This window comes from Triturus cristatus, chromosome 1_2 (genome assembly GCF_964204655.1).
Source record: "Triturus cristatus chromosome 1_2, aTriCri1.1, whole genome shotgun sequence".
NCBI classification, from domain to species: Eukaryota; Metazoa; Chordata; class Amphibia; order Caudata; family Salamandridae; genus Triturus; species Triturus cristatus.
The window spans coordinates 830,850,347-830,869,006 of NC_140580.1; the positions used below are offsets into that span (position 1 = coordinate 830,850,347).

General features: G+C 44.4%; 1 protein-coding gene across 2 annotated transcripts in view; it reads left to right on the forward strand.

Moving 5' to 3' along the window:
* Window positions 1-18,660, forward strand: part of USP48 (ubiquitin specific peptidase 48) — a 782,973-nt gene that overhangs the window by 225,155 nt on the left and 539,158 nt on the right. For both annotated transcript variants that reach the window (XM_085608904.1, XM_085608905.1), the window contains exons 8-9: window positions 1,561-1,643; window positions 15,300-15,479. In XM_085608904.1, the coding sequence (XP_085465030.1) occupies window positions 1,561-1,643; window positions 15,300-15,479 (263 nt within the window). The remainder of the gene's footprint in view (window positions 1-1,560; window positions 1,644-15,299; window positions 15,480-18,660) is intronic.

An 18,660-nucleotide genomic window follows, 5' to 3' on the forward strand; every position in this document is an offset into this window, starting at 1 on the left:
GAAAAATAATGTATGAAATTACATCAAGCTTATTATAAAAGTAGAACTTTACCCAAGGAGTACCTTTGCTTTGATAGGTGTAACTGCTTCTATTGCATCAAGGCTGATAGCCTGAGCATTGCATTTAGTGTGCAATTTACGGTTTACTGCAAGGCTGTTGAGCGAGGTGTGGATTTTGGTTTTGTATTTTCAAACTATAAACCTCAGGCAACACGTAATGCAAAGCAAGCCATGTTTGTTTTAACCATCCTCAAGAAAGTAACCACACTAATGGATTTGTCCGCTTGCATTACCACATTTATTTCACTGTTGGTGGTTGAACAGGACACCAACTTCCTCAGAGTGCCCTTCGCCTGAATGCAGTCACTGTGACATAAATGTTTTGTTTCTGTGCCTAAAAGGAACATAATGTTCAACATACAAGAATAAGAGACACCCTTCTCTTGTGCAGGTACTGGCTGCTTTAACTGATGAATTTCAAAGAAAGGTTTATCCTTTTACTTGGGTAATACCTTCCTATTGTCTAATGACAGAACATGAAAAAACACACAGGCTAGCCCCTATAGCAGCGTCTGTTGTACTTTATTCGACCTGTGAAAAAATGATGGATTCAAGACTACAATGACAATGGCGTGTGAGAAGGGCCAACACAAAAGGACATTTAAGCCCCAGCCCGCAAGAGGTACACACTTTTGCGAAGCTAAAGAATTATGTTTTGAGTGTTGCCATCAATTCATAGAATTTCAGGCCATTTTGGCAATGCATTGAGGTTGATGTGCTGCTGGTCAATCAGAAAAAATATCCTTTATGCAGTGAAAAGAAAAGCACAGTCTGGCATTTCATAGGACAGTCCCTGCAGTGGTGATACGTTTTTCAATAGGAAGACGTTTGAAAGTAAAGCACAATAAATATCACTACACTGGACACATTTTTAACCTCTTCGATGCGTGTGACGGAGCGGTTCCGTCATGCGCGTCGGTCGCGCTGTGCGGATGACGGAACCGCTCCGTCACGGCCCCGCCCGCGCACGAACCCTTCAGCACAGCGCGTTAATCCGCGCCGCGCTGAAGGGGTTAAAGACAAATTCAACCCCAGACTGTAGTCTGGCCTTTAACTAATACACACTCATAGCAGATGTACTGGCCCACTTACCTCAAACAATCTTTCAAAGCTACGTGCAAATCACATCTTCATACTCTGCACAAATAGCTTTTCACTTTTAAAAATTACCATTTGTTTTTGTCAGTTCCCATTTTTCTATAAAAACATGAATTAATGAACATTCTATGGAAGACACTCACTAGAATGATGTTCTTACAGGTACATGTGCCTTCTTAGGGAGAAGGAACCTAGTACAGTTGTGAAAAGCATCCAGTTCCTGAATGGCAGACCATATATTAGCTGCAGCATTGTGCTCCTTTTATTTGTTAGAGTAGTGTATGATGTGCAAATGTGAATTTTAATGATGGAGGGAGCAGTGTGATCTTCCCATATCTATTTCTTCATTGAGCAAAACGTTTGGCATAGAGAGTAACTGATTGTATTTATTTTGTTCTCTAGGCAAACTGGGCACAAGAAGAAGCTGAACACTTACATTGGCTTCCCGGAGATTCTCGACATGCAGCCCTTTATGGAAAAGACAGGTAAAGATTGTAGGCCACTGTACAGAGAAAACAATGTGACCTCTGTTGACCAGAAAATGTCCTACACAAGTGTTTTAAAGTGTCCTTGAAGTTATTCCTTCGTTATTAAATAACGGGTACCAATTAAAGCATGAGTAGCATCGTTTTAACTTTAATTCTACATTGATGGAAAAAGGACCAATTGATCAAATGATTAGTCAAATTTGCTTTGCTTATGAGGATTACATAGTCACCATATTAATATAGCTAAAGTGCCTGAGGTTTGCTCATAAAATGTGGCTTGGGTGGAGTGCACCTAGCAAGGCCTCTGCAACTTGGGAATCACAACTCATGTGATGTTCAAAACTGTTGCATGGAGATGGTAGACTTTTGGGGATATGGTGAAATTCAGAAAAAAAGTCTAGAAAAATGGAACGTGAGATAAAGAAGTTAATTAAATAACATGGAAAGACACTAGCCCGCACATCCAAACTGCTTGATATGACAGTGGGGTATCAGATGTTGTTAACTAACTTCAGTGGTTGCTGATTGGTTTTGAAAGTGGCTTAAATCGCTGTTCGGCTTGCATTGTGTTCCCAACCTCATCTCGAGACTCCACACCCTGCCCAAACACAGCTCAGCCTACTAATAAATTGGCTAAAAAGTCAAAGGTTTAAAGAGATGCTCTGATTTGGCCCTTCTGAAGTGTTCAAATACTATAATGTGTTACTCTTTCCCCCCTTGGGTGTTTTGGGGTGCTTCTCCCTCAAGGAAACTTTGAAATAAACGTGGGCAATGTGCATTTCCGTACAAGTTGTGTGAAAATAAAGTAATGAAACGCTATCCATATAGATAACGAATAATGTTTACCTGAGTTATGTAATAACAATGTTTGCATGCGCTTTCTGCTACTAAAGAAATAGCATCAGTGATGAGCAGCTCCAACTCTGCATCGAGAGCCAATCAAATATGTTTCATGTATAACTTGAAAATGTATTATTCAAAAATATCAACTTAGCAGTTAATGGAAAGATTGCCTTCAAATTTCATTGTTTCATTTTTGATAAATAAACACCTAGGTATCAACAATACTTTTAATCTTTATCTGACTTTTTGCAGTACACGAAAACATTTTTCCATGAATTAGTACCTATATCACTTACAATTTGCTTTAAAAAAACACATGTACCTTTTATATAACAACATAAAGTGTGTTTGAGTGCTCTATTTTGAACATCACTAAGAAATAGCGTACCAAGGGCATTACCAGGATAATTACTGCCAAGTTCCTAACACTAATCTTTTGCATGACGGCCTTAAAACAATCGTAAGGTTTGGCTGTAACCATCCTGTAGTGACAAGTCCCACTCATAAGCATTTGTATCTTCAACAGCTGCAGAAATCTCCTAAACCGCTCGAGCTGCATCTAGATGAGAAAACAGTAGATGTCTTCATAGAGCGTCTAAATTCCCTACCCCTGTAATGAATGAAGATGCTGCTGTTCCTCCCTTTGTAGGCAACTGTCTTTCGGACTCTTTTATTGTACATGCCACAATATAAAATCACTTTGACCCTTTGATCATGGGTCTTGGATTCGGTCTTAAATACTTCCCTTCTTTCCGACTCAAAGCGATGTATGATTTCTTCCCAATTGACTAAGGACTTTTGCAACCCTGTAAGTCCCTAGTAAATGGTATGTCAGGTACCTAAAGCCTGGGTATGAAAAAGTGTCCCTAAGGGCTGCAGCATATCTTTATGCCACCCGGAGGCACCAACTCACAATTTCCACACAGACTACTATTGCCGGCTGCGTGAAATTGTGCAAACCAACCATGTTTGAAAAAATGGCAAAGACACTTCATGGACTATATGTAAGTTACCCCTACAGCAGGTCTTGGAGCCCTGAGGCAGGGTGCATTATTGCACGTGAGGACATATCTGCATAATCAGATATGCCCCTGTGTAGGAAAGTAGGATCTGCTTTTATGGTTGCCCCCACTTTTTGCTTGATGTGAGGCTGTTTCGACCTAGTCTGACTGGGATCCTGCTAATCAGGACCCCAGTCTCTGTGCTTTCCCCCCTAAATTGGTATGGTAAGTACTTGGTTACATCCCAAATTGAATACCGGTGTACCCTTATCAGTCCCTAGTATCTGGTATCAAGGTACCCAGGGCATAGGTACACAGGGGTCCCCCATGGGCTAAAGCATGCATTATGCCACCCATGGGAGACCGCTCAAACTGTAACTACAGGCCTGCCATTGCAGCCTGTGTAAGCTGGTGCTGGCACCACTTATGAAAGAGATAGTTTTCCCTATATCTAAGGCCACTGCACATAAAACTTTTAAGTCACCCCCAAAGCAGGCCTTTCAATCCTGAAGGCAGGGTGCTCGGTTCTAAGTGTGAGGGTGCCCCTGCATGAGGAGCACATGCCTAAAGCCTACGGAGTCCATTCTCCCGGGTTTTAAGTGAGACAGCCACATAACATATAGAGGGGCACTGCGTCATTACGCTATGACCATCTCAAAACTGGCTCTAACAAACCCTATCAAACATGTTGGAATCATACCCCCACACTGTGAACGGTGTGGGAGGTATGATTCCCTAGACTGTAAAGCTCCTCCGGGAGGCCCTCGGTGCTCCTGGTACCAATTTTCTAGACCCGGACAGCACAACATGGCTGTTGCCGACCAGAGACACAATTCTGCCCTCCTGCTGCTGAGCCAAGCTCAAGCAGGGGAAGGCAGAACAATAGGTATCTTGTCACAGGGAGGTGTGACCACCTCCCAGACAGGGTTTAGTGTATTGGGGCCAGGTGGGGGCGCTTGCCAGTGCCACTCAGTCTGCTTGAGGGGCACACTTGGGGCCCTCCTTGCATAGTCCAGTACAAACCAGCCGTTGTCTCCTGCTCTGGCACCGCGTAACTGGACAAAGGACATGGGAATATTCTCCCCACTGTCCGAGCCCTTCCTTGGGAGGGAAACCTGAATCGTCCCAACCCTCCCCTTAGGGTACTTAAGGGGTTACCTGAGGATGGGTCCCTAGATTTGTTGTGGAACAAGATTCATTTCAAGACACCACTTCATCAACCGTCTGGCCACTCTGGACTTAGCTGGACTTGGCTCTGGGCATCAAGGCTGCAACTGGGAAGACTTCTGCTGCTCCTGATCTCCTCAACCTGCTCGTCTGCTGCAACGAATCTTCCAAGGCATGTGGGCATCCAAGACACCTGAAGGAATCTCCCTTGAAGTGAAGGAGTCACCTCCCTGCATCTGCGGGCACCGCAACGAAGCTGACCGGTCTGCTGATCCTGGGCTCCGACAGACTCCGGAAGGCTCAGCAACACAGGTGATGGTTCTTCACATCCCTCGAGGCCTGCCCTGTCATCTCACCAAATTTGAGGCTGTATCCCTCGTCCGAGCCGCAGGAACCAAACCCCTGTGCACCACAATGACTTGCAGTTGCAAAGGCTTGTTGGTTTCCTTCCACGAAGACCTTCGGGCTCCAAATAGCCCCAACCTCAAGCATCTCCTGTGACCAAGACCTTCGTCCTCACCGCATCACTTGCATCTATGGTGAGTTGTTCGAGGTCCTCTCACGACTCCAGTATCTCCGGTCTGTGGGTCCGCTCGAGGGTCTCCTTTGAATTCGGTGGGCTTCCCTGATTGCTCGGGGCCTGCCCTGACTCCCCTGCTTGTGGTAAGTCACTTGAACCTTGCTGGTCCTGACACTACACCTTCTTTGTTTTCCACGTTGTTTGCAGTTGCCAAGGCTTGTTGGTGCTCCTGATGGACACCAACCCCTTAACTCTCGACATCCGACGTGGGACAGCTCGTGAACGGCTCTTGGTCTTCCGCAGCGTCGCCTGGTCCTCCCAGCTGCTGCTCCAAGGTCACCGTTATCTCTCCTACAGCACCCCACATCGGTGGGCATTCGTCTTCCGTGCCTCCTTGTCACTCCTCAGTGGCATAGACTCTGTCCCCTCTGCTTGCAGGTACTTCTCATCTTGAATCCACCCTGGGTTTCACCGTACACTTTCACCTTCTCCAACAGCGGCATCTTTCTGAAATCCTCCATTGGGTTCGACGGCGGTTTCCGACGCCACTTCACACCCATGCACCCGGCTGGTGTAGGTATTCTGGTTCCTAGAGTATCGACGTGTAGGGTGGCTCTCCAACCTTCTGTCTTCCACAGGGTTTCTTCAGGGTCCACTGGGAAGGGTCCTTCTTTAAAATTACAACCGCAACTTACCCATTGACTTGTATTGAGACAGCTGTCGTGTTCTCACTCTCCTGGTTACTTACCTTGGGTCCCCGGCACTTCTACGTATTCTGGGTACTCTCTTGACTTGAGTCCTGGTTCCATACCACTATTTTAGTATATATGGTCTGGTCTCCCCCTTGTGACCACTGTGTATTACGTGCTACTTAACTGTTTCTATTGAAAAGTATTGTGTGCATTGTGTACATCTCATGTTAAGAGATATCTGTATGTGTTAGTGAGTGTTATATAGTAAATACATAGTTTTATAAATACACTGTGTGGTTCTCTTTCACTTAATATATACTTATAAGATTATGTTCTGGTAAAACAAGCTGCTTTACACTCCTTCTGGACTAAGCCTGAAGGCTGCTCTCCACGGCAACCACTTGGAGAGCTTAAGGGTTGTATGGATTGGTGCAGGGTGCCCACTTACATTAGTGTGCATCGGGAAACATTGTTCACAACGCACGTGTTACAACGCTTGTCATTACACCAAATGTTTTACAACGCGAAATCCATTACAACGCATGTCATTACATCGCATAATCCATTACAATATGTGTTGTAATGACATTCGTTTTAACGACATGCGCGGTAATGGATATAGCGATGTAAAAAATATGTTATAATGACACGCGTTGTAACATATTCATATTCGTGTGCATCATTTACCAAGCCAGCTTCTCACACCCCTGTAATGTCTATTCCCATTGTTGGATATTACAGGTGATCAGGGAAGCTATCTTAAAGTATGTATTGGGCATTGGCCAAAACAAGTTTCCCAGCCATTGGCGACTGGTGACATTTTAAAATGGTGGGGCATAAATACCCCAACTGAAGTGAGTGAGCCCAACTATTCCTAGGTGGGTTTTGGGGATGAAGCAAATTAGTGCATTTTATGCCACAATATACACAAATGTTTGGCTCAGAAGCTATAGTATTTAAAATACAGTTCTTAAGGGATGCTTGTTAAATATTCCTATACGCCAGTGTAAGACAGCATTGAGTCACGACCAAATACTGCCTCAGGTAAAACCAAATTCACGGCACATTTTAAATCGGGCTGTTTTTATAACCTCCTTCACAGTAAAGCTTACAAATTTCGAATAGATAACTGAAAGCAAAATTCATTTGTTACAATAGATTTGGTGGCCTGGTAAATGCATCATCTGACCCAGGTACAAGTTGAAAAGATGTCTAATGAATTACATGGGACTATATCACCAATAATGAGCATTTATATAGGCCTGCATTTGTGGTCTGGTGACCCTGACTTGGGCAACTGCACTCACTGTGAGCAGGTAGGTGTAATACATTTAAGCAGACATCATGGTATTGGTTGCATGCTACCATAGACCACATTGCACTAAAATCAGATTTAATCACTTTTAAAGTGGGCTCTTTTGACTGAGAAATAGTCTGCCCAGCTAAAGTGGGCACAAAATTTACATACATGGAATATAAATAAAGTATGAGCAATGGCACATTCCAGGCCACGTAAGCACACACAGGATGCTATATTGCCACGTGCAACAAAGGACACCTTCGGACAGGTATAAAAGGAAAGGCACAATGCATCATGGGCTATGCAGTGCCATGGTGTGCAGACAATGAAAGCCTGTATAGACACATCCCTGTGTGCCATGCTTACAGCCCACTGCCCTGGCATAGGTCAGCCACCCCTCTAGCTTGGTGCACTATACCAGTGGTGAGGGTAAAGGTACATAAGCCCTTTACCCTTACAGTGTCTGAGTCAATTCTTAGACATTGTAAGTGCAGTAATGCCATTAAGAGTATATGGTGCTGGGAGTTTGTCATTACAAACTCCACAGTACCATAATAGCTTTACTGAAAATTGGGAAGTTTGGTCTCAAACATCTCAGCACATTAAACCCACTCTGATACCAGTGTGGGATTTAATGAAAAATGCATGCAGAGGGCCCCCTGAAAAACTGCCTAACACTAGTGTCCAGGCTGAGTGGCTGCTCGCCAGCTGCCACCACCAGACATGTTTCTGGACCCCTGGGTCAAGAGCCTGCTGCTCTCGGGGGTCTGAAACAACCGCGACTGTAGCTGGTAAGGAAAACGGCATTGGGTGGCCCAACCGACTGTCCCAGCATCCCAACTTACCTCTCCAACCAGTGGTCAGCTCGAGAATATCTCCGTCCCAAGCCTGCAGTCTTTGTTGAAACCGGAGAATCCCCATTGAAATCAACAGGGCACCGGACACCAAACCAGCACTCTGCACTCAGCCGCCCATGCGACGCTGAGGGTATACTTTGGGTGCTAAAACGGATCCCCCATTGCCTTGAGCGAAACCCCCAGGAGCTTTGCGCCCACAACCTTGTGGCCTGCTCGTGAGCAGTCACCAACCGGAGGACCCCGATCTCCCATTGGATAACATTGGGCCTCAACACCTGGCCGCCCTAGTGCCGCTGAGGATGTTTTGAGAGTGCATCCTTGACACTGGGGGAACCCTGGTTTTAACCCCAGAATACCAAATCCCACAACAAAGTACTTATCTGTTAACCGATAACTTAATTTCTCTCCATAGGAATACATTGACAGTTTTTCCTTGAAAAATGTTCGAAGTGTGGAGTCGGTTTTGTATTGAACTTTAAGAAAACCGCAGAGAACTAAAAACTGCTTACTTACCTTTTCACTAGGAACTGTCCTAGTGTGACATCTAGGTGTATCACACTAAGTAGAAAATGTAATCCAGAAAGTAATCTGCAACGTAATTCAACATAATCAAACAGTAATTTTCACTATATTGAAAGCATTTAAAACCTGTAACAAAGTCATTTTCATTCAGCTTACTTGTACCGTTCAACCTGCCTTGAAAAGTATCATGTACACTTACCTGTGCCAGGCTTGCCTGGTTCTAGGAAATAAATACAACTAAATAATATTTTTAAACAAATCAAATTGGTCTGAGTTCAGTCTTTGAGTGTGTGACATCATTTGCTGATTGAGTGTGTACAACAAATGCTTAACACTGCCCTTTGACAAAGCCTTACTGCTCACCCACACTACCTCAAATAGAAAGTAAGGTGCTATCTACTTTTAATTCTGCCTACCATTGGGGTTCCACTGGACTCTGTGCACACTATACCTCATTTTGGTATAGTATATACAGAGCCAGCTTCCTATAATGAGTCCTCCCACATGCCACCTTTTTCCTATGCCCGCAGTGCAAACTCGGACGAGCCAACCTTCAACTGAAAGAGACGTCCAAGGCCATAAGAATTCTTACTGCTTATGAGGTGGTCTGTGGGGGTAACCACTTATTTCGGGGGGGGGCCTTAGATCGGGTAGGGGGAAGGAACCAATTTTGCCATCTCATAGTTCCAAAACCAGTTTTGCACTGGCTGGCTAAAAATGTATTTTCACCCTCTTTACAACCTGCCCAAACTAGTTTGCCTTTCATGACACTCCAGCGGGAGGGGTCCTCCTTCCCAGGTACACAGAATCCTGCAGCAGGAGGGGTTTGTGTCCACAGTCTGAGACCACATCCATCACCAAGAATACAAGTAAAAACTATGACACCCAAGTGGATATGACAAATTCTGCACCTTTACCACTAATCAGTCCAGTCTGCAGGATTTCATTTCACTGCAGAAGCAGATCAATAAAATGACATTTGTTAATTTCTACAGAGAGCAGGGCCGACAAGGGCTAATATGTAACCGGCAGATTAGGCGAACAGCTTTTGACACAGCTACGAATTTTAAACAAGATATTTAGAAAATCGTGCTGTTAATTGAGCCAGTTAACTCTATTATGATGTAGAATTGTCGTGGACTTGCCCTCCCCAAAACCCTACTGGAGAGCATTGACCCTGTGGTACTAGATGAAACTGGAGTGAAAATATTTCCCAGGGCAGTTTTGGGCTTTCAGTCCATCCGGGGGGCTCTCAAAGCCTCTGGCAGTACATAAATCAGGTGTTCGGTACTTTGTGAGCTGGATACAGAGATTTACATACCAAGCATGTAATTTCTCCTACATTTATAGAGGATTGGCATTTTTTTTTTTAAAAACACAGCGTACGTTTGTAAAGCATAATTTCACCCATAAGGGTACCTTGGCACTGCATAACAGATGTTTATTCTTAGCCACCACAACCGTACTCATTTTACCAACCTCTGAAGGATGAACGGCAAAGTGGACCCACGGTATTTAAATTTGTCACCATGAGGTCAAACACAGATCCCTGCGATGGATGCACGAGTCTGCTGGGCCATCCTTGTTTAAATCTACTTTGCTACCTGCAAGGCCATAAGATGTTTAATTTTGCAAACAATTGAGTCTTAGCAGCACTTTGCAGGAAGTACTTCACGTACATTTGTGCCAAAGTTGCATGACAATATGTATCCATTTCCTACATAGGCCTGCCACTATTGCTGAAACGTGGAATCTATGAGGAGCACCGGTTACAACTCAGTCATGTATACTATCACTACGTGCAACACTGTATGTAGGCTCACATGGCTGCACAAAAGCTTTCTGTGCAATAAGACGTGGGGAAGCACCACTCCTGGGCACATGAAGAGATGAAGCACAGCACTACAGCAAGAAAGACATCTGTGAGCAGAAACGAGACAAACTTTAATTTACCGTAAGCATAATGGTCCTGCGAATTAATCGCTTGCTGACATCTACTGAGATCTGCTGGCCAAAACCAGGCAGTCGTCTCAGCCGTCCATCTTCCAGAGCCAGAGGTCTGCAAATTGACTGAATAATTGTACCACTTGTTAGTTACCGCACAAACAAATGGCAAAAGTGAGGTAAAAAGCGCTAAAAAAATATTTTTATTATTGAAATGCCTCGAGCTGAACCCATTTTTCAAAAGTGAGTGACCCAAAAACGGATACAGGTGGTAAAATGAGGCCTGCGCCATTAGAAGAATGATAGTCAAAAGACGGGGCTGATCACTTCAGATACTAAAAGTTTGGTTTCTTTTTAAAACTTCTCTAACTCACATGACCTCACTTTCAATGGCCTGGTTCTGTTTCTGTGACTCTGGAAATAACCCGGCGCGACCATTCCCAGCTACATAATGGCTTTGCTGAAACATATGGTGTTTGGTATCAAACACCTCGTATAAAAAACCCACGGTTATTCCAGGGATGGATTTACTAATACATGCACCCAAAGGGTACCTTAGAGGTACCTCCTGAACCCTACTAGTCCTCTAGTGTGCTGGCTGATCTATCCTGTACAGCCTTCCACCACAAACATGTTTCTGATCCCCTAGGAGGTGAGAGTCCCGCTCTCAGAGACCAGAAATAATGCTTGCTCCATGGATAGTATATTAGCATCAAGGCAGGGAGCTTGAAAGAACATGCTGCCTTTGATATGTGAGCCTGGCTTCCCGCAGACCTGGAAGATGCCACCCTCTGCCCTGAGGCCCATTTGGCACCAGTACAGGTGGGGAATTAACTATGCAAGAAGACGTGTTGCACCTCCAGGCTAGTCACACTCCTAAGGTGGGCAGCCTGAAGTGAACATGAAAAAGAGAATTCCATCATCTTGTATGTGGTGTAATTAGGACCTCTGGGACAGTGTGATGCCCACTTCCCACAGGAAGTGGTTATCTAGGGGGTGTTGCGACCCAAGGGATAATTAGCCCATTTGCTACTACCCTTCCTTTCCTTAAGAATCCTAAATTTAGTATTTACGTATCCCCCTGACACCAGGAAAACAGATTTGTCTGCCTGGAGAAGAAAAAAGGAAAAAGAAGTGCCCACAACGCGAGAGCTGAGGAGCAGCGACTAACTCGGCGCCAACCCTGCCAGCCTACCTGCTGTGTCCCTACAATTGCGCTGACCCAGCTCATCCAGAAAGTGGTTTTACCTCCAAAAGCTGTGGAAGAGTGACCCACGACTTCACCTGGCCAGCAATATCTCCCTTGAAGCAGGGGAGCTGCTTCCCTGCATGTTTGCAGGCAGCCAAGGACAGACACGAGGGCCTCTGCCAGCGTGATCCCACCGGACCAAACAGCACTGCACACCAGGCCCCCAGTTCGAGTTGCAGTGAACCGATGGTGCCCCTGAGGCACAGAGATGTTTAAGAGCTAAGCCCCCCCCCCTTGGGTTTAGCTGGACTACCCCCCCCCCCCCAGTCCCGGCCTGCAGCCTCTGTCTGCAGAAAAGCAGGAGCTGTGAGAGCTTCCTGATCACAGTCCAAAGAGAAGTAGACTTAAAGTGTTCACAGGATCCTGGGACCCTCCAGAGTAGAGCTCACCTTTGTTTTTGGCTGGACTTGTTCCTCAGTCCACACCTGCAGCCTGTTTTCACAGGTCACCTTCAAACTGCGAGTGCCTCCTGTAGCGCTACCCCATCGAAGACATCACCACAGTAGCTGAGCCCATCATCCCTAGATTCAGTGGACCAGTGGTGTCCCTACGTGCCCGAGCCTCTCCCTGGACTGCCCCCCCCAGTCCTGCTTTCAGCCTCTTTGTAACCAGACCGTTCCCTATTGAATTCTACGGGGCACCTGACATTGAATTGCACCTCTGCACCGGGATGCCCGAGGGGACCTGTTGGTGCTGCCTTGGACCTTTCCCCACATTTACCTTGAGTCCTGAAGAAAATACCCGTAAGTTGCTGCTAAGTACCCTTATGCAGTATATGTTTCTCCTGCATAGAATAACATTACCGCTTTAAAAGATACAAGTGCCAGTGTACTTATGTATACTGAATTTTTTTTATACTTCACCCAATTCAAGTGTATTTCTGTATACTTCCAAGACAGTGATATCTCAAAACTAAGTACTTACCCAGTTACGAAGTTCTTGGTGTTAATAATATATATAAAATAAGTGTTATTTTTGTGTGTGTTTGTTTGTTTATGTCTAACACTCTTCTCTAATAAGCCTAAGGCTGCTCAACCACACTTTCCCAAATAGAACACCTTTGGATTTCTAGAGTAAGCCTCTGTCCACTTATAAGGGATACCTGTACTCTTTACATAGCATACCTCTTTTTGGTATACTATAGAAAGAGCCAGCTTCCTACAGACGGGAAGAGCTTTAAAGCGAATGCAGATGCTTTTAAAAATAGGCTTGTCTACTGGAAGCCATGTAATGATCTTAAGTGCCAAGAAATCGTTGCATGATAGTCGAGTATTGCGATCACGTGCCCACGTTATCAGTAGCGAAGCATGACATCCTCTTCGGCACTAATGAGTATTAAGGCATTGCAATAAGGTGCTTGCATCATCAGTAATAAATTAGTAATAAAACACTGCAGCCTCTTAGGAATATGAATTACTGTTAACATTAGCAACCCTTTTAAGTAAAGCATTATCAGCAACATCTTTGAATGAAGCATTGCTTAAGTCATGTTGAAAAATACTTTGAAATAAAGCATTGTCAAACCATCACGCAGAACAATTTTCAATTAGGCATTAATAATTATTGTGAATAACACTTTGAAATAAAGCATTTTTCAACGTGCACCATGTGTCTGACATTAGGACATTAGCTCCTTGCTTCTGAAATGACCTGAACCCTGCCTTAAGAAACCACAAAGGTATCTCCATTTAAAGAAATACCTCAAAACCTGGGTTTTTTCAGAGAAGTGTTCAATTGAGCTCCTAAAGATTAATTCCAGCATAATTATTTATCCTTTATTATCCCCTACGCCTGCTATCATCCTGATACCAGGACTTACCCTCAATGTAGATTGATTAAAATCAACCAAGTGGTTCCCCTTGAAAGTCATCCTTTCTATCCTTGTGATCTCTGTTGCAAGTGATCCCTTTTTGCATGGCTGCCTCCAGTCTTTGTCCCAATAGTCAGATCGTCACCAAACCCACTGGGAAAGAAGTCCCCCAGAACCAGTTTTGAGTTAACACATAGAAGATAACTGCTCATTTTCTTGGCTACACCTCTGGGTTGTCACTCACGTTCTCCACAAGAGGGAGTTTAACTATTTTGAAATTTGACAATGAAGGGTACTGTGGGATTCATTTCCAATAAGACAAACTGGAACTACTGAAAAAGTGGGTAGGGTTGGCCTTGGGAACTTTTAATCCATTGGTTAGGAAGTGCTGAGAAGTCCCCTCCACGGGGTTGCTGGTGCTAAATATAAATGTGGTATCCCCAGTAACCCTCCTCCGAGCACTTTCTGGACCTGCAGAAGATCAGAAGAGGACTGGACATGCTGTCTGTGACCTGAGATGAGCCCTGAATGACTGCATATTCTCCCTCTTGTGACAGAACCAAGAAGTGGAATCCAGGGATCAGTTGGCTGACCTCTGGTTTGGCTTCAAGGATACAAGCTGCATGAGGCATTTTCCTGGAAATGTCAGTCTGGCCAGTGGCAACTGGACCTCAACTGGACTTTCCTGTTGCTTGATGCCCTGAGAGTTACTTAAGTGTCCTCCCATGGTGTCCTGGGGGTATCTGAAGTGTATTGACCAGGTTGATGGGGCACCAGAAGAAAGTTTGGAAACTTTGAAAATGTTTTCTTCCAGGGCTCCTGCATGGGAGAAAGGTGTAACAGACTGTTTCACAATATCAGATTGATTTCCAGCTTTTTCCTGCTCAAGGCTTTCAGCACCTCTTCAAAAATGACTAAGACCCATTCTGCAGTGGAACTTAAAATATTTTCAACAAAAAATCTCCAAAGCAGCAGGGCTCAAGCAGGACTAACCTGCTTCAAGTATCCAGTCTTCGGTTAACAGCTACAATTTCAGTGGCGGCTCCCTTGGGGATAACTTTTCTTTTCTGAAAGTGATCATTATGCTTTTGTACTCAGAAACTTTTTTTGAACTTTGCTGACTTTCTCTGGGACCGATCTATTTGTATCTGACAACAGCTCCATATCAGTCATCCTCAAATCACGCCTAGGTCTGGGTCTACCACTTCCTTAAATTATCATTGGCGCTTTTTGGCACAACTTCCACTTAATCTGTGTATATTCATATCTCCGATTCCCCTTACTGGACTTTGCCATTTTTAATTCATTCATGCATTTTTTCTATTTTATTATAAAATTGGTTGTGAAGTGTCATTGTGTTTTGTGTGACTTTTTCTACTGCGTATGTACTGCTTGAATACTTAACACATTCTTTGATTTAAGCCTGACTGTTTGTGTCACAGTACCAGAAACTGAACACAGGTTTAAGTTATTTAATGTGTGTGACTTTTAGCAGATGGTGACCTTATACTTCGAGGTGGATACTTGTCCACCCCAAATATTAATCTACTTTCCTACACTTTCTTTCTTATATCCTTCACCATTTTTGTCTTACCTTTCCTCCTTCATAGTGATGTGAAGTGGCTTTATAAAACTCAAAAAACTAAAAAATACATCAGACCTAACTTTTGTGCAGCAACCTGCTAAATTAGACACTGAAGGCGTTTTCCAGAACTTTCCGTTACCTTCAGCTTTTATTTTCATTGCAGCTGGCAATTATGTATATGAATTGAGTGCTGTACTTATACACCGTGGAGTGAGTGCATATTCTGGCCACTACATTGCTCATGTGAAGGATCCTCAAACCGGAGAATGGTATAAGTTTAATGATGAAGAAATTGAGAAGATGGAAGGGAAGAAATTACATCTAGGAACTGAGGAAGACCTAGGTAAAATGTTTAAGTTGTGAGTGCCATTTTATAATACAATTTTTCAGGCAAATGTTCCAGATAAACCTTCATTCATAGTTCACTCTTGAAATTTTTATCTGGTTATTAAAACGTGTTAAAAAGAAACTATAAAATCTACTAGTTTGTCGTGTGCAATCGTCTGCAATTGAAATGACTAGGAACGACCTGTTTTATCTTCTTCCTGGTTTCTTTTTGGGTATACTGCATTTTCTGCCTCTCTTCCTACACCTCTGTTTTTTCTAGCCCTTTAATCTGGTCTTATTTTTTTCCTCTGATTTCAACTTGTTCTCACGTTATTGAAAATGTAATGCCATTGTCTTTGTGAAACAGGGATGCATTCTAAATTAGCAGCCAGCCTCTGGACTGCAAGAAAGTGTGCGCTTTAAATTTAGAAATGCTAAAAACAGTGCAATCTATGGTCATTGTGCAGCAGGTGTTGCACCACATATTACCTTAACTGAACAGGAAAGAGATTCCTTAATAGGGCCTGTTAAATTATTGTTCATGAGTATTAAAGGTAAGGTGCGCACACTGTTAAGGAAGGTGAGAGCACTCTTCAGCGCAATGTTATTTTTTTTATCTTTTTACAGTGCCGGTCATGGTGAGATCCAGAAGATCTCAACTGAGTAATCTTAACATCTGTCCTAATCTAATATTAACATTTTTATGCAGATTGTTATGTTGATTTGAAATTTTCTATTATGTAGTTTCCTTTCTTTGTTTAAATGTCTAGTATGTATTCCCTGAGGAGTGATGTTAGAGTACATACAGTGAGCACAATCGGGGTGCTAAATGTGTGTGCTGTGATTTGTATACATTGCTATGAAAAAGTGCTGCTGGCATTAGGAAACCGATTTATACTGGTGGTAGTGGATCATGCCACCCGATATCCTGAAGCAATTCCCGTAAGGACTGTCACTGCTCCTGGAGTTGTCAGAGCCCTCATCATTATCTTTACTGGAGTAGGCTTCCTAAAAAGGTGGTGTCAGACAGAGGTACACACCTCATGTCTGGCTATCTAAAAGCCATGTAGGCTGAGTCTGGGATGACATACAAGTTTACCACCCCATATCAGCCACAAACCAATGGTCTAGTTGAGAGATTCATCAAGACCATGAAACGTATGATCATCGGACTCCCTTCAAAACTCAGAGGGAGATGGGGTGTCCTTTTTGCCATGCATGCTTTTCACCTGCATAGAGGTGCCACAGAAGGGAATAAGCTTTAGTCTCTTTGAGCTTCTGTTTGGTCATCCTGTAAGGGGATCACCATGTCTAGTTGAAATGGCTGGGAGAGACCTTTCAAAGAGCCTACGCAAGACATTGTGGAGTATGTGCTTGGCCTATGTTCAAGGATGGCAGAGTAAATGGGTGAAAACCCCCAACAAATTGAGGCCAGCCCAGAACTCCAGAAGCTCTGGTATGGCCAAAAGGCTGCACTGGTGGAGTTCCATTTAGGGCACAAGGTATGAGTGCTGGAGCCTGTGGCACCTAGGGCCCTCCAGGACAAGTGAAGTGGTCCCAGCCCTATCCTTCAAAGGAAAGGTGAGATCACCTACCTGGTTGACCTAGGCACTTGCAGGAGCCCTCTCGGAGTAACCCATGCAAACCGCCTGGAAACCTTCCATGATGGGGGTGATGTGGCCATGCTGATGGTCACTGATGAGGATCAGAGTGTGAACCTCTCCCTGACCTCCTCTCCTACAGCCCAAAAGATGAGTCAGTAGAAGGAGTTGTCTTCTCAGACAAACCTTATGCCCAACAGCAAGCTGACTGCTGGCGTGTCCTGGAGAAGTTCATTGGTCTCTTTTTCCCTAACCTCTGGTCAGACGCACTGGTGAACCCATGTTGTGGACCCTGGAGACAGCACTTCTGTCAAAAACAAAATCTACAGACAGTCTGACCCAGTGAAGGAAAGTTTAGCAAGCTGGCCCTTTGTGATGCATCATCATATTGATATACCGTGTAAATAGTCCAGGGGTACCCATTGGGCTTGCTATGCAATCCCAAAGTGCTCTATTTGGGGGTTGTGTGGTTGAGCAACCTTAGGCTTAACACAGAGTAGTGCAAGCCATTTGCAAATACACACAATGATAAATAAATGACAACATGACTCCAGGAGATCCACACCAATTTATAAAACTAGCAAGTACCTTTATATATGTTTTGCATTAGAGAAAAATTGTTCAGGTAAGTCGGTTTTTAAATATAAATTCTTTTCACTTTAAAAAGTAGACGCAGTGCAATTTCTGACTTCTGCAGTGTTATCCTGTGGAAGGAAGAGCAATTTCTGCAAACAGGTACATTACATAGACTTACAGGACCAATCTCCAGGAGTTAAGGTGAGTGGTGGGCAAGGTCCAAACCAGCGGCATGAAGGTGGTCAGGTGCAGGTTGAAAATCAGCATCGGGAGCCCAATGTGTTTCAGTGGGGATCAGTCTGTGTAAAAAGAGGCTGCAGGCTCTGGCTAGGAAGCCTGTTGGGCTGAACCAGCAAGTGGGCTCAGGACTTGTGATGCTCAGGGATGGGGGTACCCCTTTGGTTATCTTCTCTTACGCCCACGGACTACAGGTGCAGGGGTTTCCTTAGGCGTTGGGTTTTTTCTTACCGTAGCAGTTGCAGTAGAGGGGGGGCCTGCATGCAGAGGCTGCATGCGATGTCTGCAAATCCAGAAGGGGTGAAACCGCAATGGACTCGAGCTCTGGAGGGCTGGGAAAACTTGTTTGCACCGTTGGCCCACTTCAGCTCAGCCGGAGACGACGGGTGCAGTGGTGGCTTCGGGTGTCAGGTTTTGTCAGTTCCGGTGGCCTCATAGTCTTCTCTTTTCATTGGAGTTCTTGAGTCTTTTTTTTAAAGCAGACAGTCCTCCCACGTTTCTGGAGTGACAGCTGCAGGATGAGTTGACTATGGCACCGTTTTGGACGTGGGATGCAGACAGACAAACAGGGTTGGTACCAGGTCAGCTGCTTCTTCTCTCTTCTCTGCTTTTGTGCCTGTTCAATGTCCTCTCTCTTCTTAGGTCGTCAGGCTCTGCTTCTCTGGTGCCAGGGACTCCCCTAAAAACTGAATTTACGGGCGTTTAGGGTAGTAGCCAATGGGCTACTGACCCTTTTGGTCACTGCACCCCCTATATCACTACGTCCTGTGGGAATTGGGCATA